Source organism: Hippopotamus amphibius, chromosome 7 (genome assembly GCF_030028045.1).
Source record: "Hippopotamus amphibius kiboko isolate mHipAmp2 chromosome 7, mHipAmp2.hap2, whole genome shotgun sequence".
In the NCBI taxonomy this organism is placed as follows: Eukaryota; Metazoa; Chordata; class Mammalia; order Artiodactyla; family Hippopotamidae; genus Hippopotamus; species Hippopotamus amphibius.
Genome location: NC_080192.1, coordinates 70,590,151 through 70,609,808, shown reverse-complemented (window position 1 = coordinate 70,609,808; position 19,658 = coordinate 70,590,151). Strand labels below are relative to the sequence as shown.

Here is a 19,658-nt window from a genome sequence, read left to right as displayed (position 1 = left end):
AAGAGGAAGAATACTTCATAAAATAAGGGAGCATCCAGGAAGCTCTTTGTGAGGGAAGCCAGTTTTCTCACGAGCACGCAAATGTGGATTCAGCAGGTCTGGGCTGAGGCCTGATTCTACCTTTCTCACAAGCTCTCAGGTGATGCTGATGCTGCTAGATCTCCCAAAGCAGGGAGAGACTGTGATGTCAGGCCTCATCTACACCCCCTGGACCACTAGCTCCAGATGCAACTAAATGGGACCCACACTAATTCCCCTAGGTAGGAAACACTCTAGAACCTCAGATGAGAATTAATCTCTCTTGGACAATATACAGAAGCAGCACAAACAGATCCTTGGTCTCTACCACCTTAATGTGTCATGGTGTAGGACAACTTGTCCTCTGTTCCTCCTTGGCAAAGCTGGGTGGACACGCCCAACTCCACCAGCAACTTGGGCAGAGCTGTTTCCGGGCCCCTCTTCCCAGTCACACATCGTTCACTTGGTCAGAGGGTCCCAGGGAACCACAGGGTGAGCGTGAGGGGCAGAATCTGTGTTAACCCAATTCCCCCACCTAGAAACTGCGGGCAGTGCCCAGCCACCTCCTCTTCTGACACTGCTGGTGGCACAGAAACAGGATGAGACGGTGACAAAGATATTTTCTTGAAATTCTTTACACGCAGACCCTTCGCAAATGCAGACAGCGATGTTCTCTCACCTCCGTACGCCCTCCCTCCTAACCTGTCATATTTATACAGACTGGTTCCACAAAACACTTTTCAAATGTGCATTTCTTTAATTTTTAAAAATATACACAGGAGAAGCCATGTGTTTTACATAGGAATACACACATTAACAAAGCATTTCTTATAGTTTTCCAAAACTCTATTATATCAGTCTGAGATTTATAAATTAAATATATCAGAACCTTTTAAGTTAAAATGATATCCCTGAAACTACTGGATATGCTAGACTTTTCTCAAGATCAAATGAACAGAGAATGTGGATATGGTTTGTGTTAAATAAGGTTTATTGTTAGCTTTATTGCCTATAGTCTATAAGATGCAACTTTATTGTGCCTTTGCAAACAGGATACATTTCTTAAAAAAACTGATCAAAATTTTCCATACATATAGCTCTATATGATAGATTACAGTGCAACACTATTGTTACATAATTATAGAAATACTATCGAACCCAAGAGCACAGGGTAATAAGCAAAAGAAAAACAATCCTGAGCCATCTGAACAAGATGATTTGATGAATGTTTTTAGTGTAAGTTTAAAAAACATGGAGGAGGGGAAGAAAATACATGCACACTGCAGTCAGGAGCAAAAATACATTAAATACCTGTTCCTTGCTAGACACAGGTGGGGGTATATGGTGAATTTCAGACACATGCACACTCATTCACGCTCCCATTTTCTTCTCCTAGCTTCCCTCCCATCCCCAATACATTCACTTTCACCCCTTCCCAAAAGAAAAGATCAGGCACTAAGTCCTAGTGAACCCCACATCTGCCTTGCTGGAGAACATCAAGTGACTGCGAAAACAAGAGGGTAGGTCGTCACCCATAACATGAAACAAAGCATGTGCTATAAGCCAATTCCAGCTGCTTCTGCCTCTTTGGAAGTAAATGAAGCATATGTTCACCACAGTGTGGAATTGCAGAGGGAAATGGCTTGAAAACTAAACTGTTTTCTGTCCCTATGTCTTGAAGTAAAATCAACAGCCAAAAAACTTGCCCTAAAACTAACTGCCTCATCTGCTATCAAAATACATTTGTCATTCTATTTTTGGTATCTATTCAATAATCGTTCAATAAGCATAGTCCGTGAAGTTTGTACCTGCTTCTGGTAAACACTACTCTATTACATAACCCCTGCCGTGGCTGGACAGGCTCACAAAGCACCAAACCTTCCGTGTATTCCCTGTCGATGTTCCCTCAAGACCACAGCATTCTCATGTAACCAAGGATGATGTACGAAGAGTTAAGTAATGAAAGGTATTTGGTTTGTGTGTGTCTTCACCTTACACATCCTAAAGATGAAATTAACCAAACACGCCTCCATGCCTTCCCTGAAAAGAACCTGAGTCCGCTGACTAAGCAGACTGGCCAGCCTGACTGTCAATCCACTTAATCAGAGGTTGAGCTGGAAAACCAGAGGGCTAATGTCTACCAGCAGCTTGTCTTGTGCGGATAAACCAAGAGGTCTTGGTTTCTGCAGTATCTACTGTCCCAAAGGCTGAAACCACCGAGGTGGAAAGGAACTTACAGCATAAAATACACTGAACTTAAACTGCATAACCTATGGGACCACCTGGAGAGAGAAAAGGATCCTCGTTCCCCCACATAATGTGGTGCAGGTTTTAGTGTCTCTGTCTACATCAGCTGCTACAGAAAAATCAAAACAAAAGATTTACTTCATAACTTTCTTAGTTTCAATCAAATGTTCATACACCCACAAAATACTCACACACCCTTATGAATATGAGGTGGCTCTTTTCTTCAGAATTTTAAAAATCAAGAGGCACCAATACCCGTTCATTTCTGTATTAGAAGTATCGTATAATCACCACTAAAACAACAGACATGGCATCTGTGATGATCACACAACGGAGGAAAAAAGATCAAAAGACAACCTTAGCCACTGCACTTCAGACTGAACTTGAAAGCGCAGATGCTCTGAATCAGAACCTAAGGATCTGATAAGGTTTTATTGGTTTAGCACAGTCCCAGGGCCTCTGTCCACAACTGGTGGACTGGAAGTGGTTTCCTAAAGAAATTTAAGAAACCATTCGGAAATTCTGTTTTTCAATGGACATTGTTATAATTAGTCTGACTGTAAAATCCTGGGCTCTATCACAACCTTTTGCAAGAGGAAGTGCCTCCTCCCACACTGCTGAACGACAGCCTCGGCCATGACATGGTCCTGACACCACTGATGAAGATGTTTCTAGAGGAGAAAGGACAGCATGTTGTATTTCAGCATCTTTGGTTACGGTCTGGCCTCTTCAAACCCACCTCTCTCCTTCATATTTAATCACCAGTGAATTTTAAGTCCACGCATTTAATTAAAGAAGGTCACATGACATCATTTGCATATTAAATTGTCAGATCAACAGAGTTTCCAATGTTTGGCCCTAACCCTGCCCAGTAGGACCACAAGGACCTCGCACAGGAAGGTGTAAAATCAAATGCTTCCATTAAAGCATATTCCTTCTAAAGTTTCATGAGCTGCAAAGAAAACTGTCAACAGGATTCCCAACACTGGGAGAGGGACAAAGCAGAGCTCTCTCTGGTTTTTCTCCTTGAAAGTGGCCTGAGCCAGCAGTGTGAAGTGTCTGGCCGCCAAAATATTTACCACCAGCCTTTAGAGCAATGTCTGTATTGTTCAAACCTTACGTAAAGCCTAAATGATGTGTAGGTGTTTGAGGTGGAAAGGGGAGAATAAGTTGTGACTAAAACTAAATCTGGCCTAATGAGAAAAAGGTAAAAAGAAAAAGGGGGGGAGAAAGGAGAAAGAAAAAGACCCTCTGGGTTTAATTCAAAGGAAAAAATACATAATAAATCAATTTTACAGCCTTGGCCAGAGTGTTGCCTGGAGTGCTCTACCTTCTCCTGGAGTCCAAGGAGTTTGTCTCTGCTCTTTTCCTTCACTGTGTTAGCGGACAGGGGGTTCCAACAGGAAAGCTGTGCGGCCGAGCCAGAGGTCGGGCAAAGTGAGCGCTGAGCAGGCCAATCAAATCCCCAGCTGAGCCCCACAGCACACAGTAACCCCTGACATCAGCCTGACCACACACAGCAATCAAGCGGTACTCCTTTCCTTTACAAACAAATCCCAGTTCTCTCAGGTAAACATTCCACGATAAACCATCCAGGCTGGTGTACACTATAGCAAAGGCTGCCGGTTTCCATTTAACTTAGCACCAAATCTGGTACCTCCCTCCCCTGCAAACGAAGTCACTCGGCAGTTTAAAATGTGAAGCGTCACATTTCTCTTTGCTTCTGTGTATTCTTCTTTCTTCATTTCCTCATGAAAGTTTTCCTATGTTGGTATTCAGTTCCGTGTCAGACGAAATAGAGTTGCAAAGTATTTGGTGATTTCCATATGACATTCTTCTCAAAATGAAGTAATAACTTCATGGGTTTAAGTCAGAATTATGTCCATAGAAGTCTTTTCCGTGTAGTTCATCAGACAGAGAAAGACTCCTACACATGGCTGTTTCTGGACAGTGCATTAAATGAAGATACCTCACAAGAGAAAAGAGCATTATCTGTATCCATCCGAATAATATACAGATTCACAGTCAATGAGATGATGCACTTTGCAGAAGAGAGGCATTGGACAGTGTACTATTCGAATACAAAAACAGCAATAAACATATTCTGCACTACAGGAAATTCGCTAGCTTCTAACTTTAAGGACTGAAAGTGATGAGTCTGGTAACTGCAATTTAGGACTGGAACATGCTTCTTCCCTTCCAGATTCACAACGTTTGATGCTGGTGCACATATATATACACACACGCAACACTGTGCCTGCGATGATATACAAATGCGATATAGACAGCCAAGTCCTGAAGGCAGATTTCAAAGAGGACTACCAAGACCAAGAGAGCAAGTATCAACTTAAGAACACTTCTAACTTCAGAATTCTGTTTTATTGAACACACTTTTAAAACAAGCACCTCTTGGCAATAAAAGCAAAAAAACAATAGTACTACTTCCACTCTGTTCTAGTGGAAGACTGCTCACACCAACCTGCTAATAAATTCATGACGGAGTTTTATAACAGGCAGCCCGCTGAGGCTACAAGCAGAGCTGGGTCAGGTCAGCTGACCTCTCGGTGAGAGCTGGAGCAGAGGAAAACGTCAAAAAGAAAACTGGGGATCTCTCACAGCTTTCTTCCTTAAGCAAAAAAACCCCCTGCAAATTGGTTTCATAACCACAATTCAGATTTTCAAACTTTTTCTGAAGAATTTTCATGTAATTCTGTGTATGTCACAGGAAATAAAACTTTTCCACAAACATTCTCAAGGCTTACAGTTATCAGGAGAATGACAAAAGTAAAAGCAAGGAGAAATGTTAAACACATGGCGGGAAGGTAAATCTCTGTTTCTGCTCTTAAAAAGTAAAAAAATCACCATATAATTAAGTACAAAAACCTGCACTGAATGACAACTGCTGGTGTATTTACTTGATCAGAAGTGAAGACCAAGAATATGATAAAGCCCTGCGGTAACATCCATCGGGAGCACGCCCCGGTGTGCGCACTAGAATGTGGGCAAAGTTTCTGGAGCGGTAGCTTATACAAACACGGGAGTCCTTGGTTAGCTGCATTAAATGGAACGGTCTCTTCTGAAATGCGCTCTCGGTTCAGCTCCGCTTACAAATTGCAAACTAAAGTTATTTCTTCAGAAAAATATCTGTTTGGCATCCCCTGGACTCTGTTCCATTGGACAATATGGACATTTTAATCTAAAGACAAGAAAGAAAACACTGAATCAAGGAACAGGATCAGTACTGAACATTCAACTGTTATCTAGTTACAGGCTGTCTTCAACAATTATACACACACATGCGCGTGCGCGCACATCTGTTTTTTGCTATGAGGATAAACTCTACTTTCCCTTATTACAAAAGCCAAGCACTGAAGGGTCACAAACAAACACCATCCAAGCCAGACCTTAAACTGCAAGGCTCTCCTTCAGTGGAAATCAGTGAAAATTATTTTGAAAACAAAACCAAGTCAACTGTTCTGAAAATTGCTTTGGGGGTTTCAGAAGTAAATCTAATTTTTCTTCTCCGAGGTTTAGCTTGCACCTAGCTCAAAATGACTTTCAGATGTACTGGTGTCACAATCCACTCACATGCAGCAAACCTGATGCCAGCTGCCAAGCCTACAAGGCATGCAGCCTACCCGGAGCAGACTCCGTGCCCTATCGGGGCACAGGACACCCTGTAGTGGCCCACGAAACCAGCATGGTCTGAACCAGGATCGAGCTCTGGCTTCTAGTTGCCACCCACCACTCCCAGGGCTGCTGGGAAGGGCACAAACAGCTTCATTACACACCAGGGCCTTCTCTTAAAAGAAAGACTTCACCGTAGTGGGTCTGAGATGAACTCCGATGAGAAATCTTCTAGCTGCCTGAGCTACAATTAATTAGGGTTTTGAGACTGCTTTTTAAAATTGGGTTATGTATAAAAATTATAAACGTACACACCCACTGAATTAGCAAGTCCAATTCTACAAATTTATAAATCACATACAGATATGGTAATTCACTTTACAGTAACAGAAGTGAAATGCTCATCATTGGGGAGCTGGTTAAATGAATTATATTTCCATATGGCAGAATACTCCGCAGCTTGAAAAAAGAATAAGGTCTCTTTCTACATCATAAAAAAGGATCTCCAAGATGTATCACAAAATGAAAAAAGCAAAGTTCAGAACAGTATATAGTATGCTACCATTTGTGCAAGAAGCATGGGAGAGGCTGGTATGACAATGTATCACCCACCCAAAAAGTTAAAGAGTTAAAGCTCATGCTTATAAATCTAATCAACAAATCCATGAACAAATTCAAGACTGAGAAATGTGCACATACCACCCGCTATACTAAATGAACCGTTGAGAAATCTACTTATATCTAAATCCTAGCTACATTTATTTATCCTCATTACTTATCTTCCCACTAAATTCCAAAAGAGTATTTTTTTATTCTTTACATTTAAGAAGTCAGACACTTACTTGCTACCATTAAACATTTTATTCAGGGCATCTCTTGATATAATATGACCACAGACCAATTTCATGGGTGGATTGTTATCTGTTGTTTGCTGACGAAGAATAGGACAGGCAAATATTGAGTGATACCAGCACTTTTTACCAAGGTCCACTTCGATCTGTTTTTTAAAAAAGGTAAAAGGCTCAAGTTATACTTCAGAAAACCATCCACACGTCAATATGTACTCTGCAGCAAAGAACATTAAGCAGACCTACTCATCTGAAGGTGACTGTTTACAGCACTCTTCTAAACTAACTCAAAGATGGACAGTCTTAGGGATTCAAAGTATTAACTCACAATTATAAATTAACCTTCAAAATTATTTACAACACTACATATCAAACCAAATTCTGATGCCTGAGAGCACGAGTCCAAGGCAAGGCCATGCTCTAGAAGTCAAACACTCTTGAAAACACATCAGGATATACAGAAGAGTAAACCCGCCAGAAATCCTGACTGTCTTTACAGCACACCTAGCTAGGTGATACAATTCAGTGTGATAATTCCTTTAAAGGCAGACTAAGCACTGTTTACTGCTGTGTGGGTTTCCCGTGTTTTGTGTGTAGTTGTCCAAAGAAACCACCTGAAACAAGGGCTTTAAACAAAAGTTCAGCTGGAGAATTCACAACCCACCCATCTGAGCCCATAGCAAGTGTATAGAGAACAAAACAAACAAAAACTATGACATCACCTTAGCATAGTGGTCAGCCATGACAGAGGCGCCACAAACATCAGTTCTTTCTGTTTTCTTTCCTTCTAAATCTAAACGTGCTATCAATATAAAGGTCTACTGCCCAGATTCTTTCAAGAAAGTTGGCAAAGTGTAACAATAACCCAGAGAGAAAAATGACCAGATCATTCCCCCGCAACTGTTTTACTACCCTGGCACGCAGGCTTTGGGTGAATTTGGACTTCGGTGTGCTCTGTTCTAGTGCACGAGAGTCAAAGATACCCACAATACAACTGGGAAACTGCCAGGTGCTTGCAGGCACCTGCCTCAGCAAAGCGAGTGAAGGTGCAAGTCCTTTTCACCTGCTCACATGAGCGGCAGCCACGCAGGGCACCCACTGCTGGGGTCCTGACCACACCCGGGACTGGGCGCACACCTGTGCCTTTAATCAGAACGGATCTCTGAGAAGCTGGGGCAGCCAACCGACAGTTACCAGCTGGAAGAACAAGGCAACTGCAGAGAAACCTGCGCACGGGGTGGCAGAACAAAAGCAAAAAGTGTATTTTAGCCCTTTAGGGTCCGTGACAAAGTCATGACGGGAATGATAATTCCCATTAAAGCTGCAGTGCCGACTGTCAGAGGCCTGGTGGCAACACACACACATGCTGACCTCTGCTATTGCTCCATGTCATAACCACTATGGCAACAAAACTCTCTCCTATGTGTCTCACATTATTCTAGCATCCCTCTGTTATTTCCAGCCATGACAGCCCCATGTAGAGAAGGAGGGTCCCCATTTTAGAGACGGACAAACTACTGTTTTGAAAAGTTAGAGAGTTGGCACGTGATTGGAGCAGATGTTTAAATCCACTGTCTGGTGCTCGACGGCAGTGGACACAGCACAGGAGGGCCACCGATGACCGCAGGTGTTACTGCGATGGCCTTCAACGGCCATACACTTATTTTAATTGGTATAAAAAAATACAACCAGCACAAACCCATGATCTCATAAATATCAACGTTTAAGACAAAACTAAATCAAGCTGACTCACTGCTTTCATATTTTAAAAACTTCACAGTATGAGTGGTTTATCAACTGCACTTAGAACACCCCACATGCTACAACACATCCACCCTCCCCACTTCTGATGTTTTCCCTCACTGGCTGTCACTGCCACTCTAAGTCAAAATGCTAAGAAAACCCCTCCAGTGCCTCCAAAACATACTAGCTCCCCACTTCTACTGTTTAATCACATCTACATACACATAAAAGAATCCCTGTCAAACGGCTCCAGTGAGGTTCCCTGATTAAAAGGCAAGACAGGCATTTAAAATCCTTAACATCCACGTTCTTCTAATGACAGGAAAGGTAATAACCAAGAGAAAAGGGCACTCACAGGTAACTCATCTTTCTGGTTCCACACTCCCGTGCACTGCCTCTGTTCAATCACAGCTTTGATGTTAATTAAAGCTGGCAGCGCCACGCAACCTGCTGAGAAACTGGGAGGGCAGAAGAGGAAATGTTACTGCCAGGCCAAACAGCTTGGTCCCAGGAAACGCCAGTTCCTCCAGACTCTGTGTTGTGTGCAGAGAGCCTCAGTCGTTGGAATCTAAGTATTACAAAGCCCTCTGTTTTACTAAAGTAGAGTGTGCACGTGTACACACGTGTGCTCTCTCTCTCACACACACACACACACACACACAGTCTCACAGTTTACAAAACACTAGATTTAATAAGCTCTGCCTACCAGTCACCAATGGCATTCTTAACATTAATGACACTTCAAAACACTTCCTCGCACAGTTCCTTCCAGACCCGGGTCACCCCTGACCAGGGCAGAAGGACGCACTTCGCAGATCTGGAAGTGCTGGTGGTCAACTCTGCGGAGTCCTCTTCGGGACTGTCCTCACTTGAAGAAAGCAATCTGACCTGGGTCAGGTTCAACTGACTGCTCCACCTGAGGATACAAAAGCTGTCCCAACTGGGGACAACTCCACAGGCCCCGGCAGCTCCAGAGCCCTGCAGGCGTCCGGGCTGAAGCCTCTGGGGAGACTGCATCAGGGCCCAACCTTTCCCTCTGCCTGATCCTGCTGCTTTCATTCCCCACAGCGGCTGAGCCCCGGAAACCTCCTGCACGTCAGTCTCCACCCACTTCGGAGTCTGTCCCAGAGAACCGGACCTGCAGCCCCACCACACCTTACAGTTAACTGCACGAGTCTATCTCCCATGCCCAGGTGGAGCCCCTGTGGCACGCAGGCTGCTCCTCATTCATCCCTGTGTCCCACACAATGCCTGGCACATACCAGGCATTCAAAATGCTGGAGGAGTCAAACAAACAGAAGAGCTTAAAAAGTTTTGTCTTTTTTTTTTTTTGGCCGTGCCTTGCGGCATGTGGGATCTTAGCTCCCCGACCAGGGATGGAACCCACAGCCCCTGCAGTGGAAGCACGGAGTCCTAACCACTGGACCACCAGGGAAGTCCCCAAAAAAGTTATTTCTTAAAACAGGTTCTTAAACCTTTTGATCTCAGGACCCCTTCACAGGCTTAAATATTAAGGATCTCAAAGAGCATTTGGTTTTGTGGGTTATATCTATTATTATTTACTGTATTAGAAATTAAAACTGAGAAGTGTTTAAAATATTCACTTAAAAATAATAAACACATTACATGTTATAAATAACATTCTCACAAAAAAAAAACTATATTTTCCAAAACAAAAAGAAATTGGTGAGAAGAGCGGCATTATTGTACATTTTTACAAATCTTTCTCACATCTGGCTCAACAGAAGACAGCTGGATTTTCACAACTTCCGCTGCATTCAGTCTGTTGCAATGGATTCTTCTGGTTGAAATAAGTGAAAAAAATCTAGCCTCACGGATACGTAGTACTTTAACCGCCTTTTCAGATAATTGTGGACATTCTTCTTTAACGCCGCACCAAAGCTCAGCAAGTAGTAGTGTTTTTAAAGGTGAGTTGGAAAGTGGAACCTGAATCCTTGCCATTGTGTTTTTTGTGCCCTGCTCCACTAAAACCCAACGGTCTCTGTACTCTGAATCTGTTACTCATGCGTGATTTTGTAAGATCGAGCAGATCTTCCACGTCTCAGCACACTTCATTATGTCATACCAACAAATTCAAATTCATTACCGTCACCACCAACCTATGAGAAATGTCTTTAAGCATACGGGGAAGCTGTCGAACTCAGAGTGACAGGTTAAAGTTTTCCCAACTTTCTGTTTTAGCTTAAAAGCCTGAATTTTACCCCTGTGGCAAAGGATCCTGCCAGTTGCTTTCCCCGATGCGACAGGCTCACTTCATTCATCTGAATAAACATCTGCCAAAAACCTGAGTGTGAATAACTATAGTCTTGTCTTTTAGTGATTTTTCCAGTAAAAACTGTGTTCCCGGAAAAGAGCAACCAATTTTTCAGCTCATAACTCCAATATCACACAGATGCTTTTTCTTGAGACAACCAGCATATGGTCTCAGGACGTGGCACGCGCTGAAGTGCTTTACCTGAACTTCCTGTTCGGGCACACAAAATATTAAAAAGATGTACACTCAAAGGTCAAGATTTAGTAAAGTGAGTGATTTTTAACGTTTTGCCAAGAACATTCTTAAGTAACACTAAAACATCTGAAAGGGCGTGGTGGTGAGGAACACAGCAAGTCCTTGTGGTGTTTGGGACCACTGCCCTGATCTGTGCTAAGGCTGGAGCAGTTCAACCCACAATGTGAGCACAGTGGAAAAGCCTCCCCCAAAGGATCACAGACCACACTTAGAACTATGTCACTGCCAACTGTGACCATCTCTTGAAATAACCAACTGTCCTTTTTTCTTCAGAAAGACATGTTCTCAGCTTTAAACATCAAGAACTAGACAGCAAATTAAGCAGAACTAACCAATGCAAGGCACATTTCAATAACACGATTCCCATACCTGACACTGAGTGGGGACTCCACAGAGAGCCCCAGGAGGGCACAGGCATCCCGTGTAAAGATGTCACAGATGTCAGCCCATTGGTTTGCGTCAAGTAGGTGAACATACGGTGAGTTCTCAATCCCTTGTCTCAGGTACACGAGGCTTCCCATCAAAACCTGAATGTCTAAACAAAAGCAGCAGCAATTTGGAGGTGTGAATGATCAGATCTGAAGCAGAGCTTGCAAGTGATACACTGAAAATGGCAAGAACTCCCCCAGCTGACACAGCGTAAAATCACTTATTGACAGTGTTTTTTAAAATTCTGGTCCTTAAGCTTGGTTTCTATTACAGAAATAGCACAGAGAAAAAGTAGAAAAGGAAAGCACTAAATACTGAGCTTATTTTATTCTTATACACAGCATAGTATAATTACCATTATCTAGAGGAATAACAATTACATCATAAATGAAGTCATCACATATCTTTGGCTGTAGAACTAGACAGTCCCCCTACACTGACACTTGGGGTTAACTGCTGCCACCCTGCTGTACCTTAAGATGCTCTGTCGTGGCCATAACTGCAGTACGGTGGTAGGGTGGGGGAGATAGGAAAGTGCATACTTTACTTTTCCTCTGTCTCCTCTTAGTTTAATACAGAATCCCACAAAGTGCAATGCCTCTCTCAGATTCTCAATTAAGAGGCTTTAATGCTTTACTTTTGTTCTAGAGCCAGTCAAGAAGCTTTTTTTAGTAAGTGATTTATCATCTACAACAGTTTCAGTTTATAAGCAAATATATATTAGATCTAGTTAAGATAAACTTAAATTTCAGCAGCAGTTACGGCCCTGTTCCAATCATTAAAACCATCTGACTCCACACTCACCTTTTTGATGATTTAGGGCGAATGGCTGAAAATTTTTCGCGTATTGTAATGCTTCTCGTTGATTTGTGGTTCCGCCCATTAACAAGCTAATAAAATACAGTCTGTGCAGCTTAAATTCCAAGGAGCTGTTTTGGGCTATGAGCATTTCTCGGTTTGATACTGCCCATCTAAAGAAAAAGCAAAAAAGATTTTTATCAGTAATTAAGAGCACAGGCATGTGTGTTAAAAATGGTTTGAAACCTAACACCAAAAAATGGGTTTAGTCTGCCATCTTGTGGAAGTCGGTGGTAATAAGACTTCCGTAAAGAAAGTAAAGCAACTACACTTAGAGATGCTCTGCAGCCAGTGAAAGAAAGAAAAAATATTAAGTTAGGTAACAATTACATATTTAAAAAGGTTTAACACCAAGACAAGATTGCCTCTGACATATCTGGAATTGTAACGAGGTCACACTTTGAAGCAGGTGTCAGCCATGAGACTGACTACTGACTGCCTAGATCTACTACTCTTTTCCCATTAAACTGGCATGTCTATAAATGAAACACAAGATTCTGAAGGGGAACACCTATGTTTAAACTTTCACTGGTGCAAGATTTTGTGTTACTTGCTTTGAGATTAGTAACAGAAATCGTCCTAAGTATTTACCCTCAAGATGCTTTTGGTTTAATCAGGAAGATGAAGCTGTAAAAATATCATATAGTGTCATCACACAGTGCCAACAAGATCTGTACAAACAGTGCTAATGAGGGAAAGAACAATATGCAGTTTTGAATCATCCAAAGTACAGTGACACAGCCTCTATAGTGCAAACAGTTGGAATAACCAATCTTAAGCTGGGACTACCAGTTAAAGGTGAGCCCTAAAGCAGAAAAGTATACGTCAGCTGTTAAAATCTGATTTGCAAGCAAGTGGTAAGAAGCACTGCTTCATTTCTTGAAACATATTAACATGCAGAAGATGTCAGTACCATTCTTCTTTAATGTGATCGTTAGTTGGACAAATATTCCCCACTTAACCCAATTCACTAAGGATCCTCAGAATCTGAACTACTGGGGATGAATAGAAACACCGAGTAACTTGCAAACTACAAGAGTCAAATGCCGCAGGTTATTCATCATGAAACAGCAGACTGGGACTAGACTTCCCGGAGCAGCACTTTCACTGGATCCTGTCCTTCCCCAAAAGGGCTGCACATGCATATGAATATTCTAATCAACCTGCTGATGCATCTACCTCTTAGAAACAAATCATGAAGCTTCTTGGACCTCAAAAGCAAAGCGATTTTTAAAAATACTAATCATTTGGCCCTTGGAAATATTAGCGTACATTTAAGTAAGCACTGGATCCTTACGCGGCTCTAAAATGAATGCAGTCTGGTTGCAACACCAAGTCTGGTGACTTGGTGACACCAACCAGGTACCCCACAGCTGTCCCTTATGAATGCCCAACACCAGCTGTCGGTACCCAAAGGACTGTGCGTCTGCCCCTCTGTCAGGCACCTTCCTGACTTCCAGGTCCAAACAAGTGCATTTACATCAGATCACTTACCAAAAGTTTTCCCTACCCCCTTCAAACTCATAAAAGCATGAGTATGTTTTCCTGCTACCAAGCAAAGACAGGCAGTGAGCCTTTTCTTTTTTCTGTTTCTGATGTGAGGTAGATATGCAAGCGTTTGCAAGAGTCAACGAAGGGAGCTTACAGAGAGTAACTACAAATTTTAGTAAACGATGAAGGCCAACAGGAAAGGGCAAAGTCCTTAAGTGGGCAACTTACAAAAGAGGAAAAAATCTATTTCATTTTTATAGGTAAACGTTCACGATACAATGTTAAAGCGGGGGGGTGATATACAGGAAAAAAATAACTTCTAGTTGCAAGAATTTTCAACAGTCATGACTCTGGGAAAGTTGGAGTCATGCATCAACTGCCACAGTGTGGACCAGGACTCATCAGAGCAGGGCACCAACTATTAGAGCAGCACGGGATGGGGAAGACACCCAGGAGGACACACCGATGAACAGCAGCTAACAGCAGGCCAGGTGACTGATTTTTAAGATAGTTTTCCAAGTTTTCTATAATGAACACATATTACTTATTTTTATACTTAAAAAGTAATAACTTTTTTAGCTAATGCAAAACTAAACAAAATTTCTTAACTTTTTTTTTCATCAAAGAGCTAAAGGTAATTGCAAATTACTTTTCTTAAAGGTAATTCAAGCTATGAATTAGAAATTCAAGCTTTTCAAGCTATAAATATATGTACCTTGTTTTTAAACTTGGAGAGGCATTTAGACAATGTAATTCCTAATTTACTACTTGAATTTACTTTTACACACTTTCAAATTTTGCTACAGACAGGGCTACAAAATAATCAGGAAAAACTAGCATTGCTAATTCCTGTCCCCCTACCAAGATTCTTAGGCAAAATAGACACCGATTACAAAAAGGAGCTGCAGAGTAGCAAGAATACAAAACCCAAGTTCACAGAATGCAAGTTTTCACACGTTTCTTTTTTTTCCATTTACTTATTTATTTATTTATTTTATTTTATTTATTGGCTGAATTGGGTCTTTGTTGCTGCACACGGGCTTTCTCTAGTTGATGCAAGTGGGGGCTACTCTTCATTGTGGTGTGTGGGCTCCTCACTGTAATGGCTTCTCACATTGCAGAGCACGGGCTCTAGGAGTGTGGGCTTCAGTAGTTGTGGCACATGGGCTCAACAGTTGTGGCTCACGGGCTCTAGAGCGCAGGCTCAATAGTTGTGGTGCATGGGCTTAGCTGCTGCGCGGCATGTGGAATCTTTCCAGAGCAGGGCTCGAACCTGTGTCCCCTGCATTGGCAGGCAGATTCTTAACCACGGCGCCACCTAGGAAGTCCTCACACGTTTCTTAAAGTCATATTCCTATCATTTTTTTCTGAAACAATGTATTATCTTCACTTAACTTCTGAATGTTATATTAAACTTAAATCTCCCAAAGCAAGGGATAAGAATAAACATTTCTAAGTTTCTCCGACTCCGGCAAAATTTCATCTTCTAAGCTAAGGATAATACACCCCATTTTTAGCCTGTAAACACACAAGCACATTTAAGCATTAGGGTGAAACCCTTGCAGATGGGGCCTCTCCCTCGTATCCCAGGATTGTACCTGGGCCCCTGCATTTGTACCTTCTTGACCCTAGTTCCTGGGCTACACTTAACGGGCCAGGTACGTAACAGTTTAACACTTTGTGTTCCTCCTAATATGAGAGTTCATCTGTCCTGATGTCCTTCATGACCACCTCACAGTCCTACATCTCTAGCTGTGTTAAGTTCTTGATCATAATATCTTTGGAACCTGGGTATGAATTTCACGGCAGCTTTCTTATCCATGCTAGCAGCCTCCCCAGACAGTTTAATGTTAGTCAATTCACGATGATTTCTAAAATGATGAAACCATCTTTTACTGGCAGTCAAGTCCTTCTCCAATCTCCTTTTAATACTGTTTCCTTTCAATGAGGCAACTAACTTCAACCCTCTGGTCTGAATGTTAGCCAAACTGATAGGAGGTTTTTTGGTTTGTTTTGTTTGTTTATAGTCTTCAATCCAAAGTAGAAGTAAATGCTTCATCATTTAAACCACAAGCAGCTTTCTGTTCCTAGTGCAATTTAAATTAAAAGGAGTTGGACTTCCTAAGTGGCACAGTGGTTAAGAATTTGCCTGCCAACGCAGGGGACATGGGTTCGATCCCTGGTCCAGGAAGATACCACATGCCATTGAGCAACTAAGCCCGTGCACCACAACTATTGAGCCCATGTGCTGCAACTACTGAAGCCCAAGCACCTAGAGCCCATGCTCCGCAACAAGAGAAGCCACCACAATGAGAAGCCCACACACCACAATGAAGAGTAGCCCTTGCTCTCTGCAACCAGAGAAAGCCCATGTGCCACAACAAGACCCAACACAGCCAATAAATAAATAAACACATTTTTTTAAAATAGGTGTTGAAGCAACTTTACCTTGGTTTCTACACTCACAGACTTTTCAATATGCATTGTACCACAGCTTCCTGTAGGCCTACGTCTCGTCCTAGCTTCACTTTGCTGTCATTATTTTCAAATCTTCCTCAGGGCATTCAGTTTCACTTCTAGCAATTCATCTTTGTTGACCAAGTCCCTCAATGACCCATTTCTGTAATGCATCATGTGGGCTTATCACCAGAGGTGAGGAAGCACTACAACCACACACCTGCTGTCTGAGGGAGAAATGAATAACAGATGCGCTGTGACCAATCACCCACAAACTGAAAAAGCAGTCACACGACCCGTCACGATCATGACGCATGTCTGTTACATGCAGCGATGGGTGGACGGAAGAGCCGGCAGGGAAGTCTGTATTTTATGCAGCTGCTCACAATATATCATGGTAACTGGAACCTGACCTGTGTTGCTGGGGAATTGGTGTTATTTAACTAAACTGTGGGAAATGAAATTTGGGCATACTGGAATTGTGCAGAGAGAACTGTCCATCAGTTCAGTAGAGCAAAGAAATAGGAGAGAAAAAACATAAGGATCTTAGGGGCAGGAGGTTACTTTATAAAAGCAAAGATGGCCCAGAGTGGTACAACGGAGAAAGAAGTTTGAGGAACTGAGCCTGTTATCACCAAGACTTCTGCCCCCCACTCTGCTTTTTGAGATGAGGGAAGGCTGGGAAACCAAGAAGCTGCTGCCTAAAGGGGAAGTTACACAACACAGGGAAGGTGAAGAACCCAGTGACTGGCCCACAGGGTAAATTAGAGGCATCTGTCATGCGGTGTGAAGAATTAAAAGGAGGAAAATAAGAGGCCTGCTGAGAACTGAATGGAGGCAGAGAGAGGGGCAGGCCAAGAAACACCTGCAAGCAGATTCAGACAACCTGATGTAGCAACATGCATCACCATCAACAGAGGTGTGCCCGGGTGAATGAAAGGTGGTCCAGAAGGAGAAACTTGTTCCTTCTATGAAATTACAAGCCATGGTCCTATCTCCCAGTGTAGGTGCTAGTTATATTTTCACAAAAGTACAATCAAACAAAATGAGTAGCTGTGAACAGAACTGAAAAATTCAAGGTCCAGGCTCAACAACCACATTCTCTACAAGTTTCCTACTCGTCTCTCCATCCACAGAACTCGAGAGGTTCTTTACTCAAACCTCTCTCAGCTCTTCATGCCATCTACTTGGTAGGACAGTTTCTGGTCTCTTAAGGCAGGGGCTCTGCCTGAACCACCCCCACTCTGAATGGGGTACATGAGAGAGAAAGCAGGTTAACAGAGTCAAACACGCATGGACTTAAATCCTGGCTCTGTGGTGTGAATCAAAGCCATGTTACTTAATGCTCTCAAGTGTCTCCTTAGTGTAAAATGGAAGCAACTCAAAGGGTTATGGAGCGAAAGAAACCATAAACAAGACTAGAAGGCAACCCTCAGAATGGGAAAAAATAGTTGCCTATGAAACAACGGACAAAGGATTAACCTCCAAAACATACAAGCAGCTCATGTAGCTTAATACCAAAAAAGCAAATAACCCAATCCACAAATGGGCAGAAGACCTAAATAGACATTTCTCCAAAGAAGACATGCAGATGGCTAACAAACACATGAAAAGATGCTCAACATGACTAATCATCAGAGAAATGCAAGTCAAAGCCACAATGAGGTATCACCTCACACCAATCAGAATGGCCATCATCACAAAATCTGGAAACAACAAATGTTGGAGAGGGTGTGGAGAAAAGGGAACTCTCCTGCACTGTTGGTGGGACTGTAAGTTGGTACAGCCACTATGGAAAACAATTTGGAGGTTCCTTAAAAAACTACAAATAGAACTACCATATGATCCAGTAATCCCACTACTGGGCATATACCCAAAGAAAACCATAATCCCAAAAGAAACATGTACCATAATGTTTATTGCAGCACTATTTACAATAGCCAGGACATGGAAGCAACCTAAATGCCCATCAACAAATGAATGGATACAGAAGATGTGGCATATATATACAATGGAATATTACTCAGCTATAAAAAGGGATGAGATGGAGCTATATGTCATGAGGTGGATAGACCTACAGTCTGTCATACAGAGTGAAGTAAGTCAGAAAGAGAAAGACAAATATTGTATGCTAACTCACATATACGGAATCTAAAAATGGTACTGATGAACTCAGTGACAAGAACAAGGACGCAGATGCAGAGAATGGACTGGAGAACTCGAAGTCTGGGAGGGGGCAGGGGGTGAAGGGGAAACTGAGACGAAGCGAGAGAGTAGCACAGACATATATATACTACCAACTGTAAAACAGATAGCCAGTGGGAAGTTGTTGTTATAACAAAGGGAGTTCAACTCGAGGATGGAAGATGCCTTAGAGGACTGGGACGGGGAGGGTGGGGGGGACTCGAGGTGGGGGGGAGTCGAGGGAGGGAGGGAGGGAATACGGGGATATGTGTATAAAAACAGATGATTGAACTTGGTGTACCCCCCCAAAATAATAAATAAATAAATAAAATTTTTTTAAAAAAAGGGTTATGGGCATTAAATGAGGGGGCTAGTTAAAGCACTGAGCCCAGAGACTGGCACAAATACACAATAATAAACTACTTAATGTGTGTTTACTGAATGGATAGGTCTAACGTTCTCCAAATTCATTAATAAGAAAAGTACATTTAAAAGAGTTACTTGGGCACGTTCATGTAATACTCAGTGCTGCTCTGATTTTTATAGAACCAACTCTGTGGGAATCAGCATGTACCAGTTAATCCCCTTCCAAATATTTTGAAGTTTTCTTCACCAGAAGGTCACCCTGGGTATTTGGGTGTTTGATTTACTGAGCAGGAATAAGGGGTAGAAGACAGTCACAGCCTTAAGTAACCTGATAACAAGCAAATCCAAAAACAACAAAGCACATGAAACTACAAAAGCATGAAACTACCATCAGCCCCAAAACTTAATCCACTTTTCTACAAAGCACTAGAAGACAAACAACAGAAAGACAAAAAAGTTAATCAGGGAATGGGGTTTTGTATTCTGGTTAGCGGTATTTCTAGCAGAAAACTTTTGACTTTTAATTTTTAAAAAAACTAATGACCGCTATACTACAACCAGTGAGCTAAATGTAAACATTCAGGTAAATTATTAGCTTCACTGTGGTTTCTAAAAGAAATTCTGCTCCCAAATCTCCAATGTGTGCCACAAGAGCACTGCCAGCTTCGGAACCACTCCTTGTTTAGAGAAACACTGTAGACCAAAATAAGGACACCCAGTAAGGTCGCCTACGTCACAGTTCTCTCTGTTCACTGCCACTGCAGTGAATAATAAAGAGACCTTCTGGGCCTCTTCCATAAAAAAAGACCCCACAACAATACTGCTTACTTAGGTGACTAAGTTAGAAGCAACCCACATCT

At 42.2% G+C, this 19,658-nt stretch overlaps 1 protein-coding gene across 1 annotated transcript in view; it reads right to left on the bottom strand.

Moving 5' to 3' along the window:
* Positions 1-4,949: 4,949 nt before the first annotated feature.
* Positions 4,950-19,658, bottom strand: part of RMND5A (required for meiotic nuclear division 5 homolog A) — a 57,746-nt gene continuing 43,037 nt past the window's right edge. The window contains exons 5-9 of the mRNA XM_057740954.1: positions 12,247-12,413; positions 11,383-11,548; positions 8,839-8,941; positions 6,735-6,889; positions 4,950-5,461 (exon numbers count right to left, since the gene is read on the bottom strand). Of these exons, the coding sequence (XP_057596937.1) occupies positions 5,398-5,461; positions 6,735-6,889; positions 8,839-8,941; positions 11,383-11,548; positions 12,247-12,413 (655 nt within the window). The 3' untranslated portion in view covers positions 4,950-5,397. The remainder of the gene's footprint in view (positions 5,462-6,734; positions 6,890-8,838; positions 8,942-11,382; positions 11,549-12,246; positions 12,414-19,658) is intronic.